The sequence below is a fragment of the Manacus vitellinus genome, unplaced genomic scaffold (genome assembly GCF_001715985.3).
Source record: "Manacus vitellinus isolate BGI_N305 unplaced genomic scaffold, ASM171598v3 scaffold_0_pilon, whole genome shotgun sequence".
Lineage (NCBI taxonomy): Eukaryota > Metazoa > Chordata > Aves > Passeriformes > Pipridae > Manacus > Manacus vitellinus.
Window position 1 is genome coordinate 51,697,558 of NW_021938789.1, and position 15,449 is coordinate 51,713,006.

Here is a 15,449-nt window from a genome sequence, read left to right on the forward strand (position 1 = left end):
CTGTCTCTCTTCTGAGCCCCCTGCATCACACCCACTAGCTGAGCAGCCCCTCCAGCTGTTCCAATCCCATGGGGTTGGGGGAGCATGGGAACCCTCACAATGCTGGTCTCTCTCTTTAGTGGAAGCTGCTGTGTTGGCATTGGAAAACTGCATGGCTGCTTTTTTTCCTCCTTTTCTTTTTTTTTTTTTTTTTTTTTGCGTGTGGGTTTTCCTGGCATGAGGCACCAGCCGAAAGCCACAGCCAGCTCCAGGCCTCCCTTGTAATTAGGGCTCCTCACGTGACACAACAGGTTTTGAAACCCGTGGGGCAGGCACAGCAGGGCTGCTGGACTCCCAGTGGGCTGCAAAGGACCTCTCCCTTCCCGAAAGTGTGTGGTGTGCATGGTGTTCCATCAGCAGTTAGCAACTCCCCATGATGTACCTATTGATGTGGTGATGAGAAAGAAAAAAGGCTTTGTCATTCTGATCATAACCTGGGAATTTGGTCAACTGGTTGTAGGTGAGGCTTTCTGTGACCCTAGTTTTGAGCAGAAACATGAACCTTCAGGTCTTTCATGGCAAAGTGGATTTTTCTGCCCTAAATAACCATAGTTTTACCACTAGCTAAGATGAGTGTCATGGACCTGCTTGAAGGCATGCTTTTTCCAGCACCGCTGTTCCATCTCCAAGGGTTGTGGGGCTGAAGGCATTAGGTGGCAATGGATTTGCAGTTCTCCTTTCCACTGTGGAAAGCAAAGCTGCATTTGGGGAGGAGTCATTCTCCTGAGCTGCTGCAGCCCAGGTGTGTGAAGGAGCTCAGGGGCCTTTGCTGAGGAGTGCAGAAAAAGTCTGGAAAAGGCTGAGAAGAGGTGCACTGGAGAATTGGGTGGCTGAAATCCCAGCAGGAAATTATATATATAGCTAAAGGAGAAAGGATGCCCCTCCAGAGGTGGGTGCCAGGGCAGCATCTACGTGCCCCCATCCACTGCCATCAGGTGCAGGGCAGGAGTGATGGGCTCTGATCACTGGCCACCAAGTTCCCCACTGAGCTTTGACTGAGCGTGGGTGGTATTTTTGCATTTTTTTTCTGCTTTGCTGGGGACATACACAGATTTCAGCTGGAGAATGCCTGATTTTGGAGACAGGCAACCAGGCTGGCCCCTGTGTGGGTCTGCATGGTTTGGGGGGCACAAGAAACAAAGCAGACATGCATTTTGTAGTATCACTGTGGCAGAAATGGCTCTTAAGGGGGGACTGGTGACACCTGTATCTAAGTCCCTTTTTTTCCCCTGCCCTTACCAAGGCATCTGCAAGCATCCTGGAGAGGGATTTGTTTGGATTTAGCTTTTTTCTGTCTAACGGCTATGCCCAAGTGGCTGTGGAGACGGGCCTTTGAGGTCAATCTTTTTGTCTACTTGAAAAAACAGTGACAGAATTTCCCAAAAACGGGAGGTGGACACCCCCTAGGAACAGATTTCCCAATATTTATTTTAATTTAAGCCAAGAGTGTTATTATACCCTCGGCCTCATGGCCGTTCCTCTGAGGCCAGACCCTCAATTAGGCGGCGCAGTGCAAACCTCCCCAGGCTTGGCAGCGGCACGGGGCGCTGTGTTTGTGCACCAAATCTGCCAGCGCTCAAGTTTTTGGGGTTTTCTGGTGCACGGCGGTGGGCTGGCGTCACTCCGGGCAGGGCGGTGACTTGGCTTGGGGGGGGCAAAACCAGACCTTATATCCCAGCAGGGCAGCAGCAGGAGGAAATCTGTGCCAGCTGACTCTGTGGGGAGCTGTCGGTGCTGTGGAAGGGTAAGCTTCCTGCGACTTTTTCCAGTCTTTTTGTGCACTGCTGTCTGCGTTTTGTGGGAGGATGGGGGGGCTCAGCTCGCTGTCAGGGCTGGATGCTGCTTTTTGTCCTTCTCTGGGTCTGTGGCTTCATGAAGCCCTTGGGTGGAGGGGATGAGTATCCAGAGCCTTGCTGCGTGGTCAGGGAAGCTTGTGGCCACTTGTTTTCAAGCCTGAGTTAAACAAAGATAAGCAAACTTCAAGCGCAGCTGAATTTAATAACAACTCCCTCCAAGCACAGCTGATGGTGGGTTTAGATAGAGGAAGGGTAGGAAAAAGGAAGGTTAGTGGGCCTTACTGAGTCTGGGGGGATGCCGGGAGCATCCCTCCCTGGGGCAAGGCTGGGATGCTGCGGGAAGAGTTGGATGTGCTCTTGCTCCTTGATGGGGGAGGACAGGCTGGGATTTGGTGCTTCGGGTGTGCAGCTCAGACCTGCCCAGAGCCAAGCCCCCTCCCAGATATGCCTACAGGGGGCTCCTTGCCTTGGTGTCTTGCCACTGCTATTTTTGTCAATGGCAGACCGCAGAAGGCAACTATATTAATTTCTTTGTTTGCTCATTTATTTTTCCTCAGAGAGGTTAAACTCTCTGTGGTGTAATTCCCAGCAGCATTGCTCCCTGGGCAGAGCCCAGGCAGACCTCAGGGCTGTGGGAGGGCGGCCACAGTGGGCAGTGCTCCCAGTTACTCCTGTCACATCTCTGGTGGGGCTTGGCTTTCTCCCCTCCCTCAAAGGCAATGGGAAAGCAGGAGTGAGTAGTCCTGCTCAGAGAAAGCAGTGCATCTACTACGTGGTGAAACTCACTTTTCTGCTATTTTGTGGCTTCTTGAAAAATGATGTATTCATGGAGAAAAAAAAAATAAAGGAAGGATTTAGGTCTGGGGAGGGGTTGGGAGATCCCATCAAGAGGTGGCTGGAGGTCAGCCTTTCTTCTCCCTGCTCATCCATGTGGACACAGACACACGGATAGTTTGAGGCTGAAAAGCAAGCGCTCAATGTGTTTCACTGTTCCTAGAGAAAGCAGCCATGAGGACAGTCCTGGTCTTTGTCTGCCTGGTGGGGATGGCGTGTGCCTTCTCGGTGAGTGCCAGGCAGGGGGGGACACCCCGTCCTTGCCGGGGCCGGTGTGGGGCTTGTGTCAACCCACCCTTTCCCCCAGGTCAAGAGCTGGCTGCGGCGAGCCAAGCTGGATGACTCGGAAGAAAACGCGGTAGGGTCTCCCCCCACCCTGCGCGCCCAGTCCCACACGGTGCTGGTCTTGAGGAAGAGCACATTTCGGTCGCTCCTGTACCCAAGCCCCCAGACTGATGGGATTTACCCCCTTCTTCTCCCGGTAGGTGTTCAAGAACAGGCACCGGCATTACCTGTACAGATACATCTATGTGTATCCCCCGCAGCGACGGTACCAGGTGGGTGCTTCGGAGGGGTTGCCGATGCTTCGCCACCCACCAAATGCAGGGATGTTGGCCCAAATGAGATTGGGAGGCATGGTCTATGCCCTCTTTGCCCCTGGCCTGCGGGGCTGGGCACAGAGCCTCGCACTGTGACGCCAGCAGAAACCCACCCACTCGCCTACCACTTGGTTTTCCCTCTTCTTAGGGCAGTGACTCATCTGAGGAAGAGGGGGATGGCTCGGAGGAGGAGGAGGAAGGGGGGGTGAGTATGGCAAACCAACAGCTTGCAAAACAAATACGGGAAATTGGGAACTTTCTTTGGTTTTGTAGTCTCTGCTCATCAGCATTTGTGGCTGCTGACCGCCCACAGCCTTGCGCTCTGGATGCAACTGGATTTTCTACTCTGGGGCTTATTTTATTATTTATTGTGGATTTTTTTCCTTTTTTTCTGTCCTTTTTATTCCTGTGGGGGGGATGCACCAAACAACCCTGAGAAAAATGCTCTGGGTTTCCATTTTCAGTGGCTCAGAAAGGAGCAAGACAGGCCAAAAGGCAGAAGCAGGGAGGCTCATGGCAGGAAGAAAGTGCTGTTAGGAACTCCTCTTACCGTCCTCTTTAAGGGTGTGCTGCCCCCACAGTGCTGACAAGATCACTATGGAAAACACAGTTATGCTCTGCACTTATGTGTGTGGAGGGAGGGACACAAACTGATGAAAATTGGGAAATGCCCATTTGTACCAGTCCAGATGGTAATGCTTCTCCTGTCTGTTCGATCAATATGAGCTTGGGCACCTCTGCATTTGTGAGACTCACCCAGGTTCAGCATTAAATGCAAGGGATTACAAAGGTCTCTTGTGCCTCACTGAGCTGCAAATGTTCAAAAATAATCCAGTGGTCTCCAGCACATGGGTGCTTTGAAAGAAGGATCTGGTTTGCCTGGAAACCTGTGTGTCAGGTCTAATCACATATTTTATTATTTCCTTCTTTTTTTATATATAATTTAATAAAAGTCTGGGACTCTGGTACTAAAACCCCCTTTGGAGGCCTTTTTGGGGCTGGGGTACAGTATGGGGTGGCCCCTGTCCCCCAGATACCTCTGCCAGCATCAGCACCTCCCTGCAATTTGCCCCTTTTTGCCTGTTTCTCTTCCCTACCACTGCAATCTCTAGGGATAACTTTCAGTAGTGGGATTGGGCAGCCTCAGGAAGAAAATAAGAGTTATGCAGGAATGTAGCTGCTGTTTGGGGCTGCCCCTTTCCTTTCCAAGGAACCAGAGCAGTGGCTGTTCCCATGCAGGAATACTGACAGGGGCTGGTCAGCAAGAGAAATCGTGCTGAAAGGCCCAAAGGTCAGTTATAGGTATGTAAAGACCAATTATATCAGCTACTAGATGGGGAGCATTGCTCCCATCGGCACAGCTGGATGAACCGTGCGGTTCGATGGCTCTCCCATTGGAGAGGAAAACAGCCTGGATTTTCTCTGGCATCACGTGCACCCGTATTCTAAGGTCTGAGTTTGCCCAAAATGCCAGGGTAAGTGTCCTTGGTCTTGGCATGTGAGCAGCAGGGATTGCCCAGGGCAGAGATGACACTGACCTTGTGTCTCCCTGCCATGGCAGGGTTCATTTGCTAGAGGGAACGTGCTCCTCCTCCCAGGCTGGGCACTGGGTGAGCTGCCCCATGAGTGGTTGCTCCAGGCTCTGCTTGCATTTGGGATATTCATTGCCTTTTTTAGCAGAGCACACTGCTGGGAGCCCCACTCTGGTCTCGGGGGCCAAGCAGTGCTCAATGGCTGATTGCTGGTGGGGTTCAGGCTCATGCCTGGCTTTGAGCCATCACACTCTCACTAACCATCTCATATGACGTGCAGTGTGTCCATGTGTAGTGTGCCTGTGGCTTTCTTTGTTTACTGGAAACTGGGAGGGATGACTTCAAAAGAAAACCTTTAGATGCTTTGTAAAGCAAAATGTGTAGCCAGAATGGGAACACCCGACTCCAGCCACCACCACTTAATTGCACAGCTCCGGCTGCCCTGCTGCAGCTTCTCCATTTCAGTCTGGAACAAGACCCATGGGAAAGCAGGAAACTCAGAGCAATGCCCAAATGCTGTGTGGGGATGCTGCGTGCCCCCCTCGCTGCTGGGAGGGCTGCGCTCCGCTCCTGCTGCTGACCCCCTGCCCTGTCCTCTCCCTGTCCTTGCAGGAGCCATTTCATGCTGGCACCAAGGTAGCTGGCCATCCTGCTGGAGCAGCCCCTGGGGACTGCCAAGGTGGGCTGGGAGGAGACGTCGCATCTCCCCAGCAGGTGTGGTTTGGGGAGCTGGAGGGGAGCACCCAGGGGGAGGGGTATGTTCACTGCATGTTTGCTTGCACCTATGGGTGCCTTCCACCCCCTTTCTGCCTTGGGGGGCTGCTGTGCAAGACACCCATGGCTGGACCAAGCTCTGGGTATTAACTTGGGGTTAGAAGGAGTACCCCAAAAAGACAGTCCTGCCATACAAGGTGTGGGGGGGATGCTCAGCTGTGCCCATGCCTGCCCCTTGTCACATGGAGCTGCAGCCTCCTGACACCCAAGTAATGCTGTGCTATCTTCCCCCTGCCAGGGCAAGGACTGCCAAGGGACTCTGAAGGGGGTTAGGCATGGAACTGCCAGCAAGGGGGAAGACTCTGAAAATGAAGACAGTGACGAGAATGAGGAGGAGGAAGAGGAGGAAGAAGAAGTAGATGAGAACGAGAATGGAATCAATGGCACAAGCACCAACACCACTGAGGGGGCTGATGGACCTCATGGCAATGGCACTGCAGTGGCTGAGGAGGGCACTGGTGCAGCTGAGGAAGAGGAGGAAGAGGAGGAGGAGGAAGAAGAAGAAGAAGAGGAGGAAGAGGAGGAGGAAGAGGAGGAAACTGAAGCCACCACCATCGCCAGCACCACCGATGAAGAGGGGCTGACCCAGGCGACCACTGTGGGAGATGGGGGACCCACAGACGCCACCACAGATGCCACCACAGTTGGGGAGCTGTGGGATTACGATGTGACGGCCAGGGACCACAGCCGGGGGGACGAGGGCACCACCGCGGGTGGGTATGAGGAGCAGGACGAGTATGCCCGCGGGGACAGCTACCGGGCCTATGAGGACGAGTATGGCTACTACAAAGGGCACGGCTACGACGTGTACGGCCAGGATTACTACTACAGCCAGTGAGCGGGTTGGGGGGCATCCCTGGTGCTGCCCCCCACCTGCCCCATGCCACTCAGGAAGGTGCATCCGAAGGCTCACTGCAGCCACTGCACGCCAGAGGGGATGCCAGGCAGCTTGCCATGCACGCCGGCTCCGTCCCAGGCTTTGTTGTTTTTTTTTTTTGTATCTTGCAAAGTGAAATGAAATAAAGCAACCGAACTGAGCTTGTTGGTGATGAAAGGTTTGCTGCCAAATTTGCTGGGATCAGTGGGGCAGCACAGTGGTTGGTGGGCTGACGGGTTACAGGTGCTCATGCTGCTCAGGGTTGAATCTTTTTATTCCAGCTCAGATGCTGGAATATGAAAGGAGGGAGGAACAAAAGGCTAACTTGGAAAGCCTCTGTAGAGTCCTCTCTGAAAAATGAAAGGATGCTTTTTAGCATCACTGCTTTGGGTTTACAGCCATGTTTTATGTAGAGTTGACATGAATTTCCAGTGATAACTTTACCACATGCTCCATTCCTCGGTAGCATGCCTCCCATGGCCTGGCCACACAGTAGGCAATGTTAATAGAGGTAAAGACACTAATTTCTCTTTCTGTGCATCACTAGCTGTAGATGTATGCCCCTGCAATGAGGGCTTTGCTTCTGCATCCCTGTGCCAGGCACACAGGTAAACGGGCTGGGCACCTTGGATGTGTGCATTAAACACCAGTACTGCAGCCCAAAATGTCCCTGTCACACAGTCTCATCCCCAGGGCAAGGTATGGCTGTCCTAGAGACAGTGATGCATCCACTTGCCTCCTGCATCAGGGATGAGCCTGCCTGGCTTGCAGTCCCCAGGATCCCTGCTCACAGTTACTTCCCAATAGCAGCATGTCCCTGTGTAGCTAGGGATCAGCACTACAGAGAATGACTTTGCCTGGGTTCCAGGCAGGTGCCACCATTTGGGAATAATGATGGCAGGTTTACGGCAGGTACTATGCTGCTCTCGCACTCCTAGAAAGGAAACCTGTGTTCAGCTCCCAGTGTAGGTCTGACTGCAAAATGAGTCCAGTTTCACAGCAGCAAACTGCTGGGCATTGTACAAAACTGCCTCTCTGTGCCAAAGCCAGGCTGCAGATGCTGGGGAGGCAGGAGGTGCTGCCTGCAGGGTGGGCACCCCTGGGGCCAAATCCCTACGGTGGCACTGGGGAGCCCTGCATGCCCTCATAGCTGGTGGGAGGGACATGAGAGCCCCATCATCCACATCCCCAGGGGGTGCCCAAAGACGTCAGGGAACCAGCATGGACAAAGGGCCCTGGCGCTGCCAGGGGCCGAGTCCCACTCCCACAGGGCACGTAGCCCAGTCCTGTGTGCGTCAGCCCCCCAGGCACCTGGCAAAAGCTCTCCTCCCTGAGCCAAGGCACACGGGCTGGCTGCTCTGGTACCTGTGGGGCAGCATCTGGCTGCAGCTCCCAGGACAAGGGCAAGTTTCAAGCTGGCTCTGAGATCTGCTCCTACCTGGGGCTGGACGCTGTTGGTTTAAACATTTCTGGTGTTAATCCAGCAGTCATGCAAGCTCCCAGGTTTGGGCTGGTGCAGAGTGGGATGAGAGCTGCTGTCACCATCACCACATTGAGCAGCTGAGCCAGGCTGGCTGCAGCAGGGGGAACCCCTCTTGGCAAGGGTATAGGTGACCAGCAGTGCCACCAAAACTTGAGGTGGGGAGGAGAAGGGTATGTACATCATACACATCTTTGTAGCACCTTTCCATAGCAAAGGTGGGCTCGAAGGGACCTGTGCAAGAAGTGCATGGAAAAATACCTTTTTTTTTAATTTTTTGCCACCCTGCTATTTTGAACTTGCACAGGTTTAGCTCAGAGGTATTGAGGTTGAAACCCAAAAACAAGTGTCAGAAGCTACAGCGTGGTGGTAGCTCTTGGCTTGGCCAATGCTGCCCTGCGATGTACAGTCATGCCCAGGACCAGGCCTGGCTCAGGATATTGCCCTTCCCTTTCTGCAGCCCTCTGGCTTTCCCATGTCGGTCACAATGAGCATGCCAAGACCCACTGCACACCCTCTTATCAATAACCAAGCTGGCTGTGTGCCACACTAAGATCTACGCTAATCATCGAGCAATTTCACCTTCAGAACAGATATTTATAAACTGTGCTTTCTGTTTATCCAGCCAGGTGGAACATTTGATAGCTGTCTTTCACCACAAACACATTTTTAGCTGGAAATTACTCCCCCTGGTTATCTGCGGGTGCTGCCAGTGCTGACAAATGTCCCTGGGCAGGAGCTGATTGGCTCTGCGCACCTGGGGCCAACTTTAAATTTCAGCAAAGGGGGCATACACTCCATGGTCTGCCACTGGGATCTGCCTCCGACAGGGAAAGGTAATCCTCTTACCTAGTTTCCTGCCCTGTCTCTCCCTAGCCCTTCACCTCTGCTTTCCCTGAACAGGGCTTCTCCTGCTTTCGCTCCAGGCAAGCCACAGTGGGGACGGGAACATCCCAATCCTCGGCTGTGCATATCTCTTGAGCCTACACTGCTTTGTACTGCTGATCCTTGCGCATGAATTTCCTTCTGGTGTTTCCTGTAGCAATGCTTGTATGGCTGAATATAGAGTCTGGGATGGACCTGCAAGCCCAAGCCAGGCTGGTTGGGTGAAATGAGAATTACTGGCCAACAGAGCTATTGCCTCCTGCCATTTATCAGTGTTCTTGAAAAGAGCCTGCAAGTTTCTTAATTCAGACTTATGACTGAACAGCTTAGCCTGCAGTGGCTTTGTGGATCATTTATTGCAAATACCCACCCAAGCTGCTTTGACAGAGGGAGTTAGGAAGTACCTGATGTCAGAGCATCCACTTGGTGCTGCTGGCCCTGCCCTCTGCACATGGCGAGAGCATCACCTTTGCTGCAAGGAATGCAGAGGGGCAGGGTGATGTCAGAGGCCACCACAAAGCTGGGGAAAGCAGGGTTTGCTGGAAAACCTTGCTGCCACGAGGGCTTTGGGATATCAGGAGCTTTTAGGTTGCTGCTAACTGGGATCATTGGGGATCACAAGTCCTAGGAAGACAAACTCCAGTGATGCTTCGCTCTGTGTCCCCAGGAGCAGCCCAAGATGAAAACAGCCCTGGTCTGCCTGTGCCTGTGCCTGCTCAGCACAGCCCTCTCAACACCTGTAAGTATGGCTCTCCCCAGATTGCCAGCATGCTGCTGAATCCAGTGCAACCCAGCATGCTTTCAGCATCAGGAAAACATGAGTTGTACTTGCGTGTAACACCTCTGGTTCTTGGGGAGGGGACTGAGGTGCTACCGCAGAGGTGAACCCAGCAGGAAAAATATGTATTAGTGTTGATGTGGCTGAGCATGTCCCTTCAGCTTAGCAATCAGGGCATTGTGCAAGAGCCAGTCTGGGTGGCTATAACTTTTTGCCTTGATTTGTGTGGATTTTGGATCTGCCAGGTGCTTTTGGTTTGGAAGTAGCCTGAGTGGAGCCACAAAACTGAGGTGCAGAAAGGATGCTTATCTTACCCATGTGGGTAACAGGGGTCAGAGGGGCACCTGCAGTTACTTTCCAGGTCTCCTAATGTGAAAATTTGACTGATATAACTAAAACAAAGGGCAAACTAAGATAAATAAAACAGCAGCCATTTTTGTCCTGCACAATTGTTGCTCAACACACTAAATACACAGCTAGAGCGAAAGTCTGCTCCTAGAAAAGGCTTGCTTTTTTGGCAGGTAAGGAGGAGGGAAATCACATCTTCTCTGAGGGCTGGACCCCTGCTGTGTGTCTTTTAGCCCCCAGGGCAAGCTTGCACAACCAAGTCTGTAGTAGGGCAGCACAGGGAAAGGCAATAAATCAGTGCAGATTTACTTTTCAGATAGGGGCACAGAAGTTAATACTCTGCTACTTGATCAGGGCTGTAATCCAGTCTTTGATACTGTTCACAAACAATGGAATAACCTGGGATTATTTAACACTGTGGGGCATGTTTCTACCCATTTCAGCTGGACTTGGGATGTTTCAGTGACTAATTTTGCTGAGATCAAAGGGAACTCCCCTCCATGGGCCTGTCTCCCCCTCTGGCATGTAGGGAACACCTGAAATGGCTTGGTGGGACTCACAGGATACTCCCATCACCAAGTGCCCCAAGCCTGAGGGATGCAGGGATGGCCAATATGTTCCAAAAGATGACAGGATAATCAGGGAGAGCTGTAAGCCTGCAAGCATGTATGGAAACCTGGCTTTGAGAGCACAGAGGTTACTGCTCAGTTGGCAAGTACACACTGGGAAACACCACCAGCTAATGAGCTCCAGGCTCCCATCACAGATGCCAGCAGTGGTGCTGTGTATTAAAACTGCTCTGCAGTAAAATACTCTGCAGCAGACTTACAGAAAAGGGTATTTGCAGACCAAGAATACCCTATGAAAAGTAGTGTGCAATGCTACTGATGCTACCAATCATGCTGTAGCAGAATTTGCAATACTTTTCAGACCCTGGAAATGGGGTTTAAACCTTTCCTATTATTGCTTCCTTTAAGCCAGCACCCCAAGTAGTGCCTGGGAATTTATTGGCTTATCAATACATTTCTCCCACCCTTCCCTGATCACTCTGGCATACCTATCATGCTGGGCAGGGTGGGTGGCCAGCAGTGGGGCTTGGGAGCCACCTGGATGCTGGGGCAGTGTTTGATGCCTCAGCTCTTGTCTGTGTTTTGCTACCCACAGGTGCCACCCCCGCTGTCTGGGAGAGCTTCTGGGAACTGTGTGGGACAGCACCGGGTATGTACCCTCCTGCCTCATCCAGACCCCATGGGGTGCCCTGCACCAGAGGCACAGGGAGAAACAGTTGCTTTTGGAGGATAGCCCCAGTGATCCATGGAGAAAGAGACCAGCAGTGCCTTTGCATGTGAACAGCTCTTACTAAGAGCAGGGGTGGGGAAAGGTGTGACGTGCTCAGGTGAGGGAAGGGCTTCCTCCCCAAGGGGTTCCTCTGCCCCTGCCCAGCCCCAGAGCACAAATGCTTGGTGTCCCCACAGGTGAGGGTGTAAAAGTCTCAGGCCCAATGGCTACAGGGTTTTTTTCAAAGTGTTTTGGTGTAAAATGCATCAGTATCATAATTCAAATGAGTAGTATGGAAGAAAATGCCTGGCTTTCCCTATTGGAAACCAGTTGCTGTCCTTCCAGTAGCTTGATTGCCATCAGTCCCTTAACTCATGTCTGATGGGACCATCAACCAGGTTGTTTATTCAAGCCTTAAGCCACCTTGCAAAAAAATCCAAACTCACAGCTCCTGAAAGCAAGCACAGGCAGAAAATGAGCCCAAGGGAAAACAAAAGCACCAGAACCCAGGATATGAGAACATGCATCCTGCCCAGATCTCTGCCTATGCTGGTGGCCATGAGGGGGTGAGGGCTCCTGCCTGTCCTGGGGTCTCAGTGGGTACTGTTGGGACGCTGCTTCAATGCCACGCACACCAAGGGAAGATCTGCCAATCCATTTCATAAGAAAACTGTGAGGTTTGGTTATTTTCTTCCCCAACAGATACTTCTGAAAGGCTGCAACGCAAAGCATGGCTTCTACGTTTTCAAATACGTCTACTCATTCTCAACGCGGAGGAACCAGACGCAGATAAAGGTGAGGAGGTGCCCAGGTGGCACGGTGGGACCCTGGCTTGGCTGCAGGGCCCCAAGCAGCCGTCTGTCACCAGGGCTGACCCTGACCTCTCCCTTGTGTGTACTGCACAGAAAGAAGAGGCTGACCGTAAGAGTATCATCCCCAGCCGCCGGTTGGATGAGGACAATGCCAAGCAGGAGCTGCCAGAGGCCAGGACGACCCCAGAGCACAGTGACAATAGCAGCACTGAAGCAATAGAGAATGTGATTGTCCTCAGGCCTGAAAACCGCAGCTCCCCAGGCGCTGGCAGGGATGCTCCCAGTCCTCGCCCTGGCACTGGCACGCGAGCGCGTGGCGGTGTCGGCATTGCAGGTCCCACCCCGTCCAGCTCAGAGGGCAGCGGTGATCTGGATTTGGTGGTTGAAGTTGATGGTGATGTTCCCATTATCTCTCGGGGTGAACAGCCCAGTGAGGTTGTGGTGGGGAACAGGTCACGTATCAGGAGTGAGGACAAGGATGTTGGTGCCCCCAGAGTGGTTCCTGCAGAGGGGGCGATGACAGATGGGAGGGAGAGGGCCCCTGTCACTGGAGGGGCAGGGGATGAGGGCAGTGGTGAGTCCACTGTCTCTGGCCAAGGGCAGGAGGGTGTCATGCGAGGCACGGGAATGGGAGGTGCTGCTCTTGCCTCCGTCACTGAGAAGACAGAGGACGTCCAAGTTGATGCCACAGGTGTGGATGAATACGCTTACATCCCCGACTCGGGCAGTGTCACCATCACCCGTGGGAACCTGGGCAGCACAGCGAGGACCACCAGCTTCACCCAAGTCTCTCCAGGCAAGGATGATGAGGTCAACATCTTCATTGGGAGGGCCAATATCCACGTGGGGGAGCAAGAAACCACCCAGGCCGGTGCCACTGTGGGCAGTGAGGATGACAGCACCGCCACTGCGGGAACCAGCAGGCCCCTCCCCAGGCTGGGTGTCACGGCAGCACCTGACGGTGGTGATGATGACAGCACCCCTGCTCGCAGGCAGCCTGAAGGACTGGCCACCACAGCCACCCCAAGCCACGGGGACAGCGTCACCAGCAGACCCAGGGATGCACATCCCACAGGAGAGGATGAGGAAGGTGCCACCACCATTGGTGGCTATGGGGAAGGACTGGTGACCCCTGTCCCCTGGAGAGTCACTGGTGGTCACGTCACTGTCCCCACAGTTGCCAGCATCCGTGGGAAAGATGATGATGAGGTGAGAGGTGAGGGGCAGACGTTCAAGGGGAAGCCAGATCATCTGGCTACCACAACCCCCCAACAGGGGCATGATGAGGAGGCCACTGCCACTGTCCCAGCTGAAAGAGCCAGCATCCATGTGGCCACTGTCCCAGCTAAAAGAGCCAGCATCCATGTGACCACTGTCCCAGCTGAAGGAGCCAGTGTCCACCTGGCCACTACCACGGCCTCCCCTGGGGTGAGTGAGGGGGACTGCACCACCTCCTCAGTGACAGCCAGCAGCCGGAAGGCAGGCAGGAGCACCGTGGTGGAGAAAGGAGGGAGTCGGGAAATGAGACCAGCCACCCCAAAGCCCCGCGGGGAGGGACAGCCTGGGGCAGGGGTGAGGGTCTGGCCAGGGGGAGCAGGACTGGACAAGACACCCAGGACAGACAAACCACCATCCCCAAGCGGGAAAGCCAGCAGCCAGACACCGAGCAGGGCCCAGACAAAGGCTGGCAGCCATGGTGGCGATGCGGGGGGCAGGTCGCATGCCACCAAAGCAGGGGGCAGCTCCACTCCACAGGCACGGCAAGATGTGGGCAGCATGGCAGCAGGCAAGGGCCGGGAGAGGGGGCAAGGTGGCGAGACTGGGGCAGCAGTGTCGGGAGCTGGGGGTGGCCGCCTCCCTGGGCACCATGGCAGAAAGCTGGGGACTGGGGCACCGGGGACGTTCACAGCACTGGGCCACAGCAGACAGGTGGACGGACTGGGGCACCGGGGACGTTCACAGCACTGGGCCACAGCAGACAGGTGGACCAGCTGAAGCGCGCCGATGAGCTTCATGTCCGCGAGCGGGCTTTTTACTCCCTCGGCAGGGCAGAGGGCGGCCCCCACGGCCCCTACACTGGCCTTGGGGGTGCTGACAGCAGCCAGTCCTCCGAGGGGGAGCGGGACACCCACAGTGACAGTGGACAAACAGGACTTCGGCCCTCAGGGTGGGGATCCCCAGGGTACCCCCATGGCCGCTGGATCCAGGGATCTCTCTAAGGGGCTGCCGGTATTCACCCCGGCGAGCTCCAGCGGTGGAGCTGGGGGGTCCCACATGTCGTGTTCCCCCCCTTGGCATCCCCGCTGTGGCCTCTGCTCTTGCTTGGGTGAGGGGCACGTTGCCGGGGGGCAAGCGGTGCTTCATAGCCCAGGAGCCAAAAATCACTGGTTCATGTAATCTGTTAATTTGAGGGAGGCTGCATGTGGTGCTGCAGCAGGGATGCATGGGTTTGCTGTGCTAGACAGCTATGTAACAGCAGTCATGCTACATGGCATAGGGTAGCGCTGTTTGTGCACTGATGTGAAGCAAGTAAAGAAACAGTGAGAAAAAGCCTCTGTCCTCGCGGTTTCACTTCCAGCCTACTGGAGAAATAAAGGCATTTCTGTACCTGAGGATCTGCTGACTCTGATGTTTGCAGTGGGACTTCGGGCAGCTACTCTGCCACAAGCAAAATGCTGGAGGTAGGGCTGGTCCCTGGGCACAAGGAGATTTCTGGCCGCAGCACATCCCTGGCCCAGCCATCACTTGTGGGACTGCAATCTGGCCAACAAGCCCTACACACACCTCCCTTGGGGTATCAAACCCCACCAGATCCTGCCCAGGGCCACTTGCCTCTCTGGGCAATTAGGGCTTGCTGGGGAGCCCCACAAGAGCATCACCCCCCTGGGCTCATCCATCTCCTGCAGTGAGAAATCCCCATTGAGCCCTCTGGAACGCTGACCATTTGCTGGCCACACTGTCCCTCCAGCAGCAGCGTAACGCTCTGGCCGTGCCGCCGCCATTCCTGCCACCATTCCCACCGCTGGCCCCTGCACGCAAGCCAGGCTGTGCTTCGACACGCTGGAGCCATGCCGTCGGTGGAGTCTGAAGTTAATCACTGTTTATGCAATTGCAGGTTGCTTTTTCTGTCCAAGAAGCTGCTAAAACAGGCATGTTCGGCAGCGCGCTGGAGTGAGTGGCACAGTGGGACTGGTGCTGAGCCTTGAGGGGCGGAGGTGCTGCCTCAGCACGTGCTGGGGGACTCCCAACCAGCGCTGTGCCCATGCAGGGAGGGGGTGGGAGCAGCCACGATGCAAGTGAGGTACCCAGAGAGTGCCTGCTCCCCTGCCCTCTGCACAACTGCACACAGGGAAGTGGCAGATCCTGTTTTGGGCCGTAGAATAACAGAATGGTTTAAATTAGAAGGGACCCTAAAGA

General features: G+C 54.3%; 2 protein-coding genes across 2 annotated transcripts; both read left to right on the top strand.

The window, feature by feature from the left end:
* Positions 1 to 1,754: 1,754 nt before the first annotated feature.
* Positions 1,755 to 6,544, top strand: IBSP (integrin binding sialoprotein). Its single transcript, XM_018084491.2, has 7 exons — positions 1,755 to 1,783; positions 2,833 to 2,897; positions 2,977 to 3,027; positions 3,155 to 3,226; positions 3,417 to 3,473; positions 5,416 to 5,514; positions 5,813 to 6,544. The coding sequence occupies exons 2-7, from the start codon at positions 2,844 to 2,846 to the stop codon at positions 6,410 to 6,412; spliced, it is 933 nt and encodes a 310-aa protein (XP_017939980.1). The 5' UTR covers positions 1,755 to 1,783; positions 2,833 to 2,843; the 3' UTR covers positions 6,413 to 6,544.
* A 2,951-nt stretch (positions 6,545 to 9,495) lies between these two features.
* MEPE (matrix extracellular phosphoglycoprotein) lies at positions 9,496 to 14,251 on the top strand. Its single transcript, XM_029959290.1, has 6 exons — positions 9,496 to 9,555; positions 11,107 to 11,160; positions 11,923 to 12,015; positions 12,126 to 13,357; positions 13,454 to 13,961; positions 14,015 to 14,251. Exons 1-6 carry the CDS (start codon positions 9,496 to 9,498, stop codon positions 14,249 to 14,251), a joined length of 2,184 nt encoding a protein of 727 aa, XP_029815150.1.
* The last annotated feature ends 1,198 nt before the right edge of the window (positions 14,252 to 15,449 follow it).